General features: G+C 39.1%; 1 protein-coding gene across 1 annotated transcript in view; it reads left to right on the top strand.

Moving 5' to 3' along the window:
- LOC115220398 (RUN domain-containing protein 1) overlaps positions 1-14747 on the top strand; it is a 110780-nt gene that overhangs the window by 62460 nt on the left and 33573 nt on the right. The window contains exons 3-4 of the mRNA XM_029790520.2: positions 4509-4659; positions 12757-12852. Coding sequence (XP_029646380.1) covers positions 4509-4659; positions 12757-12852 — 247 coding nt within the window. The remainder of the gene's footprint in view (positions 1-4508; positions 4660-12756; positions 12853-14747) is intronic.

Here is a 14747-nt window from a genome sequence, read left to right as displayed (position 1 = left end):
GCTGTTTATTAAGGCAAATTTTCTACGAGCAGTTTGCTCTTACTCTCACCGACTCTCACTTGTTTCCCAGGAATGAAATATTTCCCCTGTGGAGATAGCTTGACATATTTTCATAGAAGACTGGAAATGAATGACACTGCTTGTATTATAACAACATTTATTTATCACTACCATGTGATCGTTACCGCGTCGCCTTACTAGCACTTGTGCTGGTGGCATGTGAAATATTCGAGCGAGGTCATCGCCAGTGCCACTGGACTGGCTCCTGTGCAGGTGGCACGTAAAAAGCACCATTTGGGTGTGGCCATTGCCAGTACCACCAAACTGGCCCTCATGCCGGTGGCACGTAAAAGCACCCACTACACTCTCGGAGTGTTTGGCATTAGGAAGGGCATCCAGCTGTAGAAACTCTGCCAGATCAGATTGGAGTCTGGTTTGCCAGACCTCAGTCAAATCGTCCAACCCATGCTCGCATGGAAAGCGGACATTAAATGATGATGATGATGATGTGATGTCAAAACAAGGAGACAAACATACATACACTCACTTACGCACACACATATATTATGCATGCACACACACACATAAAGACTCACACAATGAACTTCTTTCAGTTTCCATCTACTAAATCTACTCACAAGGTTTTGGTCAGTTTGGAGCTGTACAGTAGAAGACATTTGCTTAAGGTGCCACACAGTGGGACTGAACCCGAAACCATGTAGTTGGGAAGCAAACTTCTTAACCACACAGCTACACCTGTACCTACGTGTTTACTAATTGAATTATCTAAAGCTATCATTTAGCTAAGTAATTAGAGTGTCGGATTGAATACCTCATAGTGTTTGTTCTGACATTCAGCTATCTGAGTTCAATTCCTGCCAAGGTCCACTTTGCTTCTCCTCCTTTTGCCATTGGTAAATAAAGTACCAGTCCATGACAGTGGATTGGTAGAATGGTAAGAGTATCAGACTGGATGCCTTGCAGTATTTGTTCTAGTTCTTTACGTTCTGAGTTCAAATTTAACCATGGCCTACTGGGGTGGTACATTGGATCTGTCACCTGACATAGCAGTATCCGCTGGCACTCACTTTTGTGCTCTTTGTTCAAATTCCTTCATGGCCTACTTCGGTAGCAGTAGAGTTAGTCTGTCAATTGGTTCAATATCACCATCTGGCAACTTGAGTTCCTTTAGAAGAGTCCACTCTGTTACAAGCACTTAGGTTAGGTTCACAGTTTGAGGCTATAAAGACTGTTGAAAAGGGAAAACAGGAAAGCAAGACGACTTCTTGATATTGCAAGAAGTCATTTGACTGTGGCCATGCTGGAGCACTGCCTTTAGTCGAGCAAATCAACCCCAGGACTTATTCTTTGTAAGTCTAGTACTTATTCTATCAGTCTCTTTTGCTGAACTGCTAAGTTACGGGGGCATAAACATACCGGCATCAGTTGTCAAGCGATGTTGGGGGGACAAACACAGACACACAAACATATACTCACACACATATATATACATATATACGACGAGCTTCTTTCAGTTTCCATCTACCGAATCCACTCACAAGGCTTTGGTCAGCCCGAGGCTATAGTAGAAGACACTTGCCCAACTTGTTTCAGTTTATTGAGTTTCCCTCTTCAGGCTGGAGACTTGGGTCAAATGTTTGCAATAGAGAGGACTCCACTAAAAGCATCCATAGGACAAGTTGTGACATCAAATCAGATGACAGATTATGTCACACAAGAACAGGTACATTACATCCAGAGGGCTTCCTCATAGTTTCTGTCTACTAAATTTCACTTAAAAGTCTTGAGTCAACCCAGGACCATAACAGAAAACATTTGCCCAATGTGACTCACACTGGACTCAAACCTAGAATCCATGTAATCGTGGATTAAACTTCTTAACTACATGATTAATCCTGCTCACAAGCTATGCCTGCATTATATTATTTGATGATGCTTCCATCAGGTTCAGCTAAACTGTCCATTACATTCATTACCATTGTCAACATTTACCCCCACTTTCCATTCTGGTGGGGACTGGATGGGTCATCATAGCCCAAGTCAGTTACTCAAAGTTAGTGCTCATCTAGAATAGTTTGGGGACCACACCATTGCTTATATGTTCCATATGGCATGGTTTAACCTTTTAGCATTCAGATTTCTCTATCAGATGTAATGCTTATTTATTCACATTGTTTTGAATTAATCGTGCATTATCTTGTAGTTTTGAGTGTTTCGTGATGTTATTGCTTATTTTTAGAATAGGCGTAGGAGTGGCTGTGTCGTAAGTGGCTTGCTTACCAGCCACATGGTTCCGGGTTAAGTCCCACTTTGTGGCACCTTGGGCGAGTGTCTTCTACTATAGCCTCAGGCCGACCAAAGCATTGTGAGTGGATTTGGTAGACGGAAGCTGAAAGAAACCCGTCATATATATGTATATGTATGTGTGTGTATATGTTTGTCCCCCCAACATCTCTTGACAACCAATGCTGGTGTGTTTACGTCCCCGTAACTTAGCAGTTCGGCAAAAGAGGCCAATAGAATAAGTACTAGGCTTACAAAGAATAAGTCCTGGGGTCGATTTGCTCGACTAAAGGTGGTGCTCCAGCATGGCCACAGTCAAATGATTGAAATAGGTAAAAGAGTAAACAGTAAAAAAGAGTAACATTAAAAGCAGAGGTGCGAGAGGCCAGAATGTAGCAGATTTGACCATAAAACAGGTAGAATATTTTGGCCGGATATGGCCAGTTTAAATGCAAGGGGGTCGAAAGTTGGATGACGTTCTTAACACTAAGCACTTATGCAGTGTTATTTAAATGCAATTTGGCATGGTACCAACGCTAAAGAAGTTGCCTTGTTACCTGCAAGGCTAAGGTGTCTGCCCTTCCTCAACACAATATGTTTATACTGAAGATAATAAAGACTATTTCCAAGGTAAACATGACCAAGAGCAGGAGTGATGACCAAGATTGTGGAAAATGGGGAGAGTATGAATATTGGTCCGACAGGAAGCAGGTGGGTTTAGAGTGATATGATCATAGGAGAGGAGATTTTTATGTCTCTTATTCTATTCGCCTATCTGCCAAAAACCAGCTCTGTTTCCGAAAGCATGTAGGTGGTTAATAATTTGTATTAGATGCATAGTGAGATGAGGCGAAGAAGATTGTTTTGATAGTGAATCCTTAGAGAAACCAGAAAGAAATCAACTGTTTGATGAACATATTAGTTTCACATAGATGTGAAATGATGTGCATGATGCAAACAGGTGCTTCTGCAAATAGGAAGCGAAATCTGTAGGAATATCTAGGATTTAGTTTGTTCTTTTAAACTGAGATACTAACAAAATGGAATAACAGCATTATTTATATTTTTTAAATATCTGATTGATAGGTGGATTGATATGGAGGTAGATATGTAGATAATTATTATAGATTGATAGATAGATAGGTCGGCTAAGTAGATGAATAGATAGCTGGAAATATAAACAGATAGGCGCAGGAGTGGATGTGTGGTAAGTAGCTTGTTTACCAACCACATGGTTCCGGGTTCAGTCCCACTGCGTGGCACCTTGGGCAAGTGTCTTCTACTATAGCCTCGGGCCGACCAAAGCCTTGTGAGTGGATTTGGTAGACGGAAACTGAAAGAAGCCCGTCATATATATGTATATATATATATGCGTGTGTGTGTTTGTGTGTCTGTGTTTGTCACCCTAGCATTGCTTGACAACCGATGCTGGTGTGTTTACGTCCCCGTCACTTAGCGGTTTGGCAAAAGAGACCGATAGAATAAGTACTGGGCTTACAAAAACAATAAGTCCCGGTGTCGAGTTGCTCGATTAAAGGCGGTGCTCCAGCATGGCCGCAGTCAAATGACTGAAACAAGTAAAAGAGTAAAGAGTAAAGAGACATACTGATACATTGGTAGAGAGAGAGAGAGACAGAGAGAAAGACAAATAGACACAAGTTGACAGATGGGCAAACAGGCAGACAGATCGATAGACAAATGGTTAGACTACTGGACAAATAGATGGATAGACAGATGGGCAGCCAGACAGACTGGCAATGACTTAAAAAGGCAAACTAATAGACACTCTCTCACATTCTTGTTCATACTTGCTTACACTCTCTCTCTCATATTTTAGTTACCTGTTTTTAATTCATTATTCTATTGATTTCTCTCAAGTGTTCAAGAACTTTTCTGTTGTAAGAACGAAATACAATTAATTCTTTTAACCCTTATTTATGTATTCCTGATAACTTTCTTTCCCCCATCTCACTCAAGACTAACAAAAATCCTAGCCAACTCTGCTAAAACCCAAACTCTCTTCTCCACACGAACTAATGTTCTAAATACACTAAAACCATATTGAACACACACACTCACACACACACACTGGAAGTAACTTAATATTTTGACAACTTAACTCAGCTGAATGAGAATTGATTTGTTTTTTAGTATTTCAGCTAAATTCACAGAACAGCTTGTGTTGTATTTATTTATTCTTTCAGTGGTGTCATGCTAACTGAATCAGAGCAACTGCGACAGCTGGAAGAACAACAAGAACAACTCAACTCCTACTTGCAGGCTTTAACTACTCATTTTGCTCAGGTGCAGTTCCGTTTGAAACAGACCGTAAATGCCCCACCTGAAGAAAAAGAAGTATGTTGAGATTTTTTTTTCTTTCTTTCTTTACATTTCTTTTTTTTTTTTTGTTCTTGAGTCATCTGTGAAAAAGAACTGTTGTCTCTGACTAATGTTTATTGCTCTGTTTCTTATCTTTAACATATTTTTGTTGTTAATACTCTGAACTGCTGAACAATTTTTCAAGTTCAGTTTCATTTAGACTTGATGTATCTTAGTTTATTCTCCTCTGTATATATATTTGGGTATGAGTTTTATTGCAGGGTCTGTAGTGATATATTCTCTTACTAATTTCAGTAAGTATGCTGTGTCCATGATGGGATATATATATCTATATATATCATCATCATCATCATCATCATCGTTTAGCGTCCGTTTTAAACGATGATGATGATATATATATATATATATATATATATTGAGGGAGAGAGAGAGAGGTGGGTGTGTGGTTAAGAAGTTTGCTTCCCAATCACAGGATTTTAGGTTCAGTCCTGTTATGTGGCATCTAGGGCTAGTGTCTTCTGCTATAGCCCACAGCTGACCAAAGCCTTGTGAGTGGATTTGGTTGTGTGTGTGTGTGTGTCTCCAGGTCTTGATATCACGTGGTAGTTGTAAACGAATGTCCCTGTCATGCAGGCAGTGTCATTCATTTCCAATATTCTGTAGAAACATGTCTGGCCATGTGGAAATATTTACCTTGCTTGAAAACAGGTGAAGCCTGGAATCAGTAAGGTCATCAGCCCATAGAAAAAATCTGCGTTTGTTAAAATGAGGATGATCACACACACACACACACACACACACACACACATGATCAGCATCATTTTATGCCCACACTCCACGCTTGCTGGGGCTGGATGTGGTCAGGTTGTGTAGGCAGGTTCTAAAATCTGGGGGAGCAAGCACATAAAAAAAAGGGTGCTGTGACACATACCAAGCAATATTTAACTCATTGATGATACATTTTATAAAAGGCACCAATTTCAAAAAAATGTGCTTGAGATAGAAGTAATCACCCCCTTTGTTCCCCCATAAGATATACCACTGGATATGGTGCAACAGGATATGGCAGGACTGAGAACCTTGTCTTGCTCTAGTGTCTCAGTTTTTATTTGGTTTTTATGGCTGGATACCCTTTCTAATGTCAGCCGTGGGATGCATTGTCCTTGGCATCTGCACTAGTGTGATCATCATGTAATTTTCAAGACTAAAGACCCACCCCTCAACTAAGAAAAGGCAGCGGCTTTAAACAAGGTCTTGAGAGTTTAAAGTATGTCAGGAAGACCAGGAATAGGTTTCTTGCTGTAGGGGTGATACACGACTACTCTGCATTATATGAGTAGATGGGAGTTAATAGGGTGGAGTGTGGAAGAGAGATAAAGACAGTAGTGGTAATAGAGTGCCACAGCATATCTTCAAGGTACAAGAAGGTGAAAAGAAGAGAGCATGGAGGTGGAATATCAGGAAGGGTGGATGGATAAAGGTTGCAAGAGTATAGGAGAAGAGTAGGAGATTGTTAGAAATAGAAATATGGTGAATGTAGAGAATGGTGAATGAGAGGGGTGTATGTTGGTCAATGGTAAATAGGAGTGGAAGGGAGAGGTGATAGGGATGGGTGAGCCTAAGGGAAATTAGCTTTATTCAAGACAGAAGACTGTATTGATATAGGTATGTGGTGCATATGGATGAAAGCAGCCAAATAAAGATGTGCAAATTGCTTTCAGTTGATATGGTTTGTGGAAGAAGGAGAACTAGGAAAACATGGGATGAAGTGAATGCTGATCTCAGGATGTTGAACTTCTCAGGGATGACAATGGACCAAATAGGCAGTGCTTAAGAAGATCCACCCTGTTAGCTCCCATCTACTCGTATACAACACAGAGTAGCTTGAATATATATCTAGTTTTTCTTCTGTTCAGTTTTTCTCTGAGCATATTTGTACTCCTCGTTGTTCATGCACACTACAATTGCACATCCAGCAGAACATGCTTGCTTCCTTTCTTTCTAGTCTTCACAAGTTCTCTGTGTTCATGTAGCATTACTGTGTGTACACTAGCATCATACAGTCTGCCTTTTACTCCAAGAGCATTACCAACAGAGGTAATAATTCTCTGAACTTTCCCTAACCTATTCTTACTCCAGCTACTATATTTTCAGAACATCCTCCTCCACTGTTAATTAGATCATATAAATAACAGAAATGATCAACTACCTCCACGAATTCTGTGCTTTTTTTTAGAATTTATTCCCCCTGCACTTCTGCCACATACATAGTCTACTTTCTCTGTTAACTTGCCCGTGATTCCACTACACACATTGAGTGTCTAGTTTGCACTGGGTACACTTTATAGAATATCTCCCTACTTCTTTCCTGCGTGTATTGAGCAAGGCTATTTACCTGATGGCAGTAGGTCCTGTCTGTTTTCTTGCCGACTAAACTCTTAGTGTTTCTTATGTTAACTTTGGGACCTTTGATTCCAGACTTTCCTTCCACACTTTAAATATCTTTTCTAATTCCACAACAAATTCAGCTAAAAGCATGAGGTCATCAGCATATAGAAGTTCCCATAGGCATCTGGTCTTAAACTTCTCTGTTATGGGTTTGTGAACGATGATGAATAGAGAGAGCTTGAGAAATGGGTGTCAACATGATTTTGTATTTAAGATTTTTGCTTCCTAACCACATAATTGGCAACTGGGACAAGAGTATTAATACCCTTAATACTCACATTGGTTGGCTCAGGGCTATAGCAGAAGACACTTGCTCAATGTGCTGCACAGAAGGACTGGATTGAAGACCACATGGTTGGGAAGCATGCTTCTTAACCACAGAGCCATGCATCGTCTTGAAATATATCAGATTTAAATAGTATAAACCATTTCCAGACAAAGAGAGTTATTCTTGACAAATGCAAAAACCTTCTTTCTATGTCACATGAAACAAACAAAAAAAAGGCATACAGTTTTTTGTATACCACATAGGAGTCGCTGTGTGGTAAGTAGATTGTTTACCAACCACATGGTTCCGGGTTCAGTTCCACTGCGTGGCACCTTGGGCAAGTGTCTTCTACTATAGTCTCAGGCCAACCGAAATCTTGTGAGTGGATTTGGTAGACGGAAACTGAAAGAAGCCTGTCGTATATATGTATATATATATATGTGTGTGTGTGTCTGTGTTTGTCCCCCCAGCATTGCTTGACAACCAATGCTGGTGTGTTTATGTCCCCGTTACTTAGCGGTTCAGCAAAAGAGACCGATAGAATAAGTACTGGGCTTACAAAAGAATAAGTCCTGGGGTCGAGTTGCTCGATTAAAGGCGGTGCTCCAACATGGCCGCAATCAAATGACTGAAACAAGTAAAAGAGTAAAGAGTAAAGAGTTTCAATAAATGATAATTTTTTTAATGAATAACTGTTGGTGCCGGGTGATATGACATGAAACATGTTGATACAAGCACAAACATAAAGTGTTTGTAGAGAATGTGCAGTGTAGATTAATAACTCTCAAGACTTAGCACAGCACAAACAACCTCGTATGGCTCGTTTTGGATAATAATTTTATTGATATTAGAATTATAGAAGACTGACATAACTATAACAAAGCAGGATTGTGGTGATTGGTACAGCTTTGTTAGTGGACATATCTACTCTAGAAAGGTATTAGTTGGCTTGTGGCTATAGTAAAAGACATTTGCCCAAGGTGCCATGCAGTGGGACTGAACTCGGAACTGTGTGGTTGGGAAGCAAGCTTCTTACCACAGTCACGCCTGTACTTGTTTTTTATTGACCCCCCACAAAGGGATGAAAGGCAAGGTTGAGCTGAGTAGGATTTGAACTCAGAATGTAAAGAGCTGCGAAAAATGCCACAAAGCATTTTGTCCAACATGTTAATAATTCTATCAGCTTGCCACTTTCTTAGCCACTAACCAGGGGAAAACTAACCGTCCTTTCCACGCCAAAGGAAGATGGTGGGTTGATCTTCAAAATAAACTAGTCTGATAGACACAATAACCTTAAGCAGGTCACTTCTCCATGTGATAGTAGCTGTTTGGCACAGGCCCTGGTTTATTGGTGTGTGTCTCTTGTTATGTTCATTGTAGCTTCTTTTTTCTGATATTGCTCTTGATATTGTAATGGTGGTAGTTGTAGCTTTTACATTGGCCTAACTTAGAGTGTGTGTCACCCAGGGCACCCCTTGAGTTTTCCACCCCACCCTATACAGACTTATACAGCAGACCCAAAAGTGCCAACTGTTAACCCCTCCTCTAAGCTACACTACTGGGCTTTTGTTGTTGCAGATTTTTTTTTTTTTGTACATTCAGTCTCATCGTTTTGATTTTTGCTTATTTTGGCCCCTGTCACAGTTTTGGGTTGTGGCAGGAGTGGAGGCCGGTGTCAGCTTTTTTTTTTTTGCTTTTAATATTTTTTTTTACCCTACCAAATCTCACTCACATGATATTGATCAACTTAAGGTTACAGAAGACACTTGCCAAAAGTGCCACACAGCAGAATTGAACCCAGAACAATGTGTATTGCTAAACAAACCTCTTAACCATTTAGCTGTGCTTTTAATGTATATTGAAGTGTCTCACCAAATCATATTTTAAATATTACAACACAGTTTCTCCAACCTTGCAAATATAACTGTGGTAACAGCTGGCAACAAAACAGCTGAATTGATAATGACTATAATAATATAATAATAATAATAATAATGTTTACTCCTTTTGTTTGTTTTATAATTTGATGTTATTTTATTCTACTGTTTTATGACCATTGATTCATGTAGTTCTTTTAATTTGGGCTCATTTCTCTCTCGTTCTCTCTCTCTCTCCCTCCCTTCCTCCTTTTCTCTCTCTGTCCCTCTCTCCCCTATCTCTCTCTCTATTTGTCTGTCTGTCTCTCTCTCTCTCTCTCTCTCTCACTTTTTCCCCAACCCTACATATCTCATTAGTATCATTTTAACTTGAAATGTATGTCACTGAGATAGTCTCTTTTTTTTATTTTTATCTTTTACTTGTTTCAGTCATTCGACTGCGGCCATGCTGGGGCACTGCCTTGAAAGGGCTAGCTCAACGAATTGACCCAAGGACTTATTTTTAAGTCCGTTAGTAATTCTATCAACCCCCTTTGCCGAACCACTAAGTTATGTGGACATAAACAAACCAACACCTGTTGTCAAGCTGTAGTGAGGGACAAACATACACACACACACACACACACACACACACACACAAACACACACATATACATGAAGGACTTCAAACAGTTTCCATCTACCGAATTTGCTCACAAGATTTTGATTGGTTTGAGGCTTATAAGTAGAAGAACTTGTCCAAGGTGCCATGCAGTGGGACTGAACATGAAATCACATGGTTGCAAAGCAAACTTCTTGACCACACATCTATGTCCGTCCCTATAATAATAATAATGAAATTATTGTATACAGTGCTCAGGTGCACCACAACTTGTCAGAGTATAGTACAAATGTCTGGAAGGCAAACAATGCATGAGTCAGATACATGCTTGTGTATGTATGGAGGGGAGAAAATCAGGTGTAGTGTTGGCGAATCTCAGAAAGCATGGAAGTTTTGAGAAAATCAGGTGTAGTGTTGGCGAATCTCAGAAAGCATGGAAGTTTTGAAGGATGCAGTGCTCCGACAACTAACAACTGATGCCGGCAGTTTGTTCCATGCTTCAGCAACTCTCAGCGTGAAAAATGTTTCCTGAAGTCATGGGAGAATATAGAAAGTCATGAAGAATATAGAAAGGACAGTAAAATAACCGACAGCATTTAACTATAAAAAATGAAAAGAGATCCATTGAAGACAATCTCTACATTAGTCATTCTCAATCTTTTCCAGATAGTAATGTGCTCACATGGAAGTTAAAAAGCATAATTAGAAAAGTCCGTGTTATTTAGAAAATAATCATAGAAAACTTTTACTCTCTCTTTTTACTCTTTTATTTGTTTCAGTCATTTGACTGTGGCCATGCTCGAGCACTGCCTTTAGTCGAGCAAATCGACCCCAGGACTTATTCTTTGTAAGCCTAGTACTTATTCTATCGGTCTCTTATGCCGAACTGCTAAGTTACGGGTACGTAAACACACCAGCATCGGTTGTCAAGTGATGTTGGGGGTACAATTCCGCCAAGATCGACTTTGCCTTTCATCCTTTCGGGGTCGATTAAATAAGTACCAGTTACGCACTGGGGTCGATGTAATCGACTTAATCCGTTTGTTTGTCCTCTCTGTGTTTAGCCCCTTGTGGGTAATAAAGAAATAGGCACAAACACAGACACACAAACACACATGCATACACTCACACACACACACACGACGGGCTTCTTTCAGTTTCCGTCTACCAAATCCACTCACAAGGCTTTGGTCGGCCCGAAGCTATAGTAGAAGACACTTGCCCAAGGTGCCACACAGTGGGACTGAACCCAAAACCATGTGGTTGGTAAGCAAGCTACAGCTACTCCTGTGACTATTGATTACATTTGTTTGATTAATTATGCTTTTATATAGCAATTAAAAATGACACATTTTTTTTCATGACACTTTAGCTTTAATACAGGTTTTTCTAAAGCTTTGAATTAAAACTTTTAAGGTTATGCAGTGCACCATTGTGTGAGAACCATTGCTACATATGGCTGCTTGACTTGCTAGAAATAGCAGTCAAATCCCTCTCAAACCAAAGTTCTCTCATCACTGTCTTGAAAAAGGAAAGGTTACATTTGATAATGTGGCTGTTTGTCGCTTAGTGGTTAGAGTGTTGTGCTCATGATTGTAAAATTGTGGTTTCAATTCCTGCATCAGGCAACGTATTGTGTTCTTGGCCAAAACACTTCATTTCACATTGCTCCAGTCTACTCGGCTGACAAAAATGAGTAATACCATGATGGACCAGTGTCCCATCCAGGAAGCAAGGAATATCTGCCACAGAATCCAGGAAACCAATCTAATGAGCTTACGGCAGAGGAAGGATCTTTAAGCCTTGACATTTGATAATGTAGTTTTGACTACACTATGTCTGAATAGAAAATAGTAAGGTCACAGCTGGAGTGTCTACTGGACCAGAGCTGAATTCATTCATCATCATCATTGACATTGTAACCCTTTTGTTACCAACCCGGCTGAAACCACCTCTGGCTCTGAGTACAAATGTCTTGTTTTGTTAAGTTTTGAATTAAAATCTTCCACCAAACCTTAGTCACAATTTATGTTCCTAACACTAGCTTAATGATAACTAAGTTATTTTGATAAATTCTTTGTTGAGCACTGTATACAATAATTTCATTATTATTATCATTATTATTATAATTGAAAGAAACACAGAGCATCTCAAAATAAATACAGTAACAAAAGGGTTAACATCCATTTTTTGAGTTGGCATGTATGCTAAACAAAAATAGCAGCACCATCAATTATAGTCACTGCAACTAAGTACTATTGAAGGAACCACTACATGGTTGTTCAACCTGCCAGAAATAGCATCCAAATCTTGCTCAGGTTACTCTGTATTACCTTTAAAAGAAAGATACATTGAATAATGTAGTCCTTGGTTTAACTTGCTCAACCAAACCCATTTAAGATGGTGCCCAAGCATGGCCTCAACCCAATAACTGAAACAATAAAAAACAAAAGATACAAAGATAACTACACACAGTTTATTACATATCTTCAGCTTCATTGAAATGAATTCATTTTTGTATTGATGAGAACTTTGGTGATTCTGTTTCCAGAATCTAATTGTCTTTAGAATGGAATGACTATTACAACTATGACAAGTCAGTTTAACTATTAAACTGACTTGTCATACTGAAATTCTAATCAATTATTAGTGTAGTTGTTCTTATTTTTACTATTGTTGTTGTAGGTAGGCGGCAGAATCACTAGAGCACAAAATGAAATACCCTGCGGTATTTGCTTATGTTCCTTTACATTTTCTGCATTCAAATCTTGCCAAAGTCATCCTTTTGCCTAATATCCTTTCAAAGGTTAAGAAAATAAAGTACCAGTCAAGTGCTGGGGAATATGCTGATCTAATCAACTGTATCATTCAAAGCCTTGTATCTATGCTTTAAAAAATCACTATTTTCTTTTGTACAGGTTCTATTAAAAGAGTTGGAACAACTCGCTTTCCAAGGCGTTCCGGATGTAGTTGGATGTATGCTGCCTGTCGGATGTGACAATGATGATGATATGGTTAGACATCTTTTGTTTTCTTCCAATCTATCTTTTACATTAAGTAAATCCTAAGATAATCTGCCTAGTTGCTTATGAATTGTTGTAACAAAAGAAAACTTACATATTCCACATACAGCTTGTTGGGATTACATATATATCCCACTTCATACAAGCAATACATTGTACATGTATGTTTACTTGACATTTTTAAAATGTGTGTCACGCTTTACATATCTTTACACAAGATTTAAAATGAATAAATGCCAGTTGATATTTGAATAAATCCTATCATTCCAAAAATACATCAGTGAAGAAAATTGATTTTTAGATAAGACTGCTGCTATATATCATCTTTAAAACTATAGATTACATATGACAATGATAAAAAAAAAAATATTCTACAATTGGTATGACCCATAATGCATTGTGTATCAGTGACATCACCAAAAGGTAGTTTCAGTATCTAGGGTTAGTGAGTTGGCAGAGCCCATCCCTATTCAAGCTAAAGTGGTGGGAGTTGCTAGTTTTCAAGTGTTACTACTAGTTACAGCTGTGCGTTGTTACATATATATGCAAACAATGTCATTTGAGAGCCAAATATGTCTGTTGGCCTTTGGCAGAGCCCATCCCTATTTAACCTAAAGTGGTGGGTGTTGAACTTGGAATTCCAAGTTAATAAGGCCTTCACCAGTTTTTAAGTGCTACTACTACTTACAGCTGTGTATTGTAACCTTGTAACACATGTTCCTATATAGGCAAACAAGATCGTTTGAGAGCCAATGTGTCTGTTGGCCTTGGACACATTGTAGCGATTGTAACAAGATATGAAACTGCCAAACTTTTGGCTGGTTTTTATGTCACCTATCCACTCAGTCAGATATATCAGAGAATAGGAATTTAGAAAGAACAAACTCCATGACATTCCTTTGTCTACCACCTAACACCACCTCTTGCATTACATACAAAATTCTTTTTGTACTATCTTAAAATAACAGAAAGGCACATATTGCTAAGTATAAATTATTTCTGAATAATAGATGGAATAGCTATGACAAGAATATGCTTGACTGATTTGGTGCTGATGCCACATAAAATGCACTGGTGCACATAAAAAGAACCCAGTACACTCTGTAAGGTGGCTGGTGTTAGAAAGGGCATCCAGCCATAGAAACCATGCCAGAACAGACAGTGGAGTCTGGCGCAGTCTTCTACCTAACCAGCTCCAGCCAAACTGTCCAACCCATGCCAGCATGGAAAACGGACATCAAATGATGACATTGTATGTGTTCAGGACTGACCTGGGCTTAAACAACTACTTCTTACATACACATGACACTGATTCACACCATTCTAATCACTATCAGTTTTTAACAAAAACCTATTGTGATTGGACCCTGCCATCTATTTTTCACAATGTTGAGCCCATGTGTAATGGTATCACAAATTCTCTAATTTTTGTGGGTTGACCTCTATGTATTCACAACAGTCTACTCCATTTCCCTCTCTCCTCACATACACAACACTTCTCATACTCCACTCAACATATAATATTACATTAGATAGCTTAACAGCCTTAGCTACACTGAGTGAAGCATAGACACCTGTCTATGCTTCAAATATACTTACATCTTCAGGACACTTAGCAGACACACCTCTCATTGCTCTTCTCACAGAAACATTGTATCATAACATGCAAGATACTGAACAGTGCCTCTACAACACACGCATACAATTAAGCTAATCTTCCACTCCACACAATTGACATTCCTTGGTAGTACACTCTATAAAGTGCTTGGCATTAGGAAGGGCATCCAGCTGTAGAAACCATGCCAAAACATAACTGGGATCATTTCAGTTTGAACGGCAGTTTTTTCTAGCGGTGTCATATGAAATTGTCACCCATAATTATGACC

Source organism: Octopus sinensis, linkage group LG16 (genome assembly GCF_006345805.1).
Source record: "Octopus sinensis linkage group LG16, ASM634580v1, whole genome shotgun sequence".
NCBI lineage: Eukaryota > Metazoa > Mollusca > Cephalopoda > Octopoda > Octopodidae > Octopus > Octopus sinensis.
Note: the sequence above shows the minus strand (reverse complement) of the source record. Positions and strands in the feature narration are given on the sequence as shown.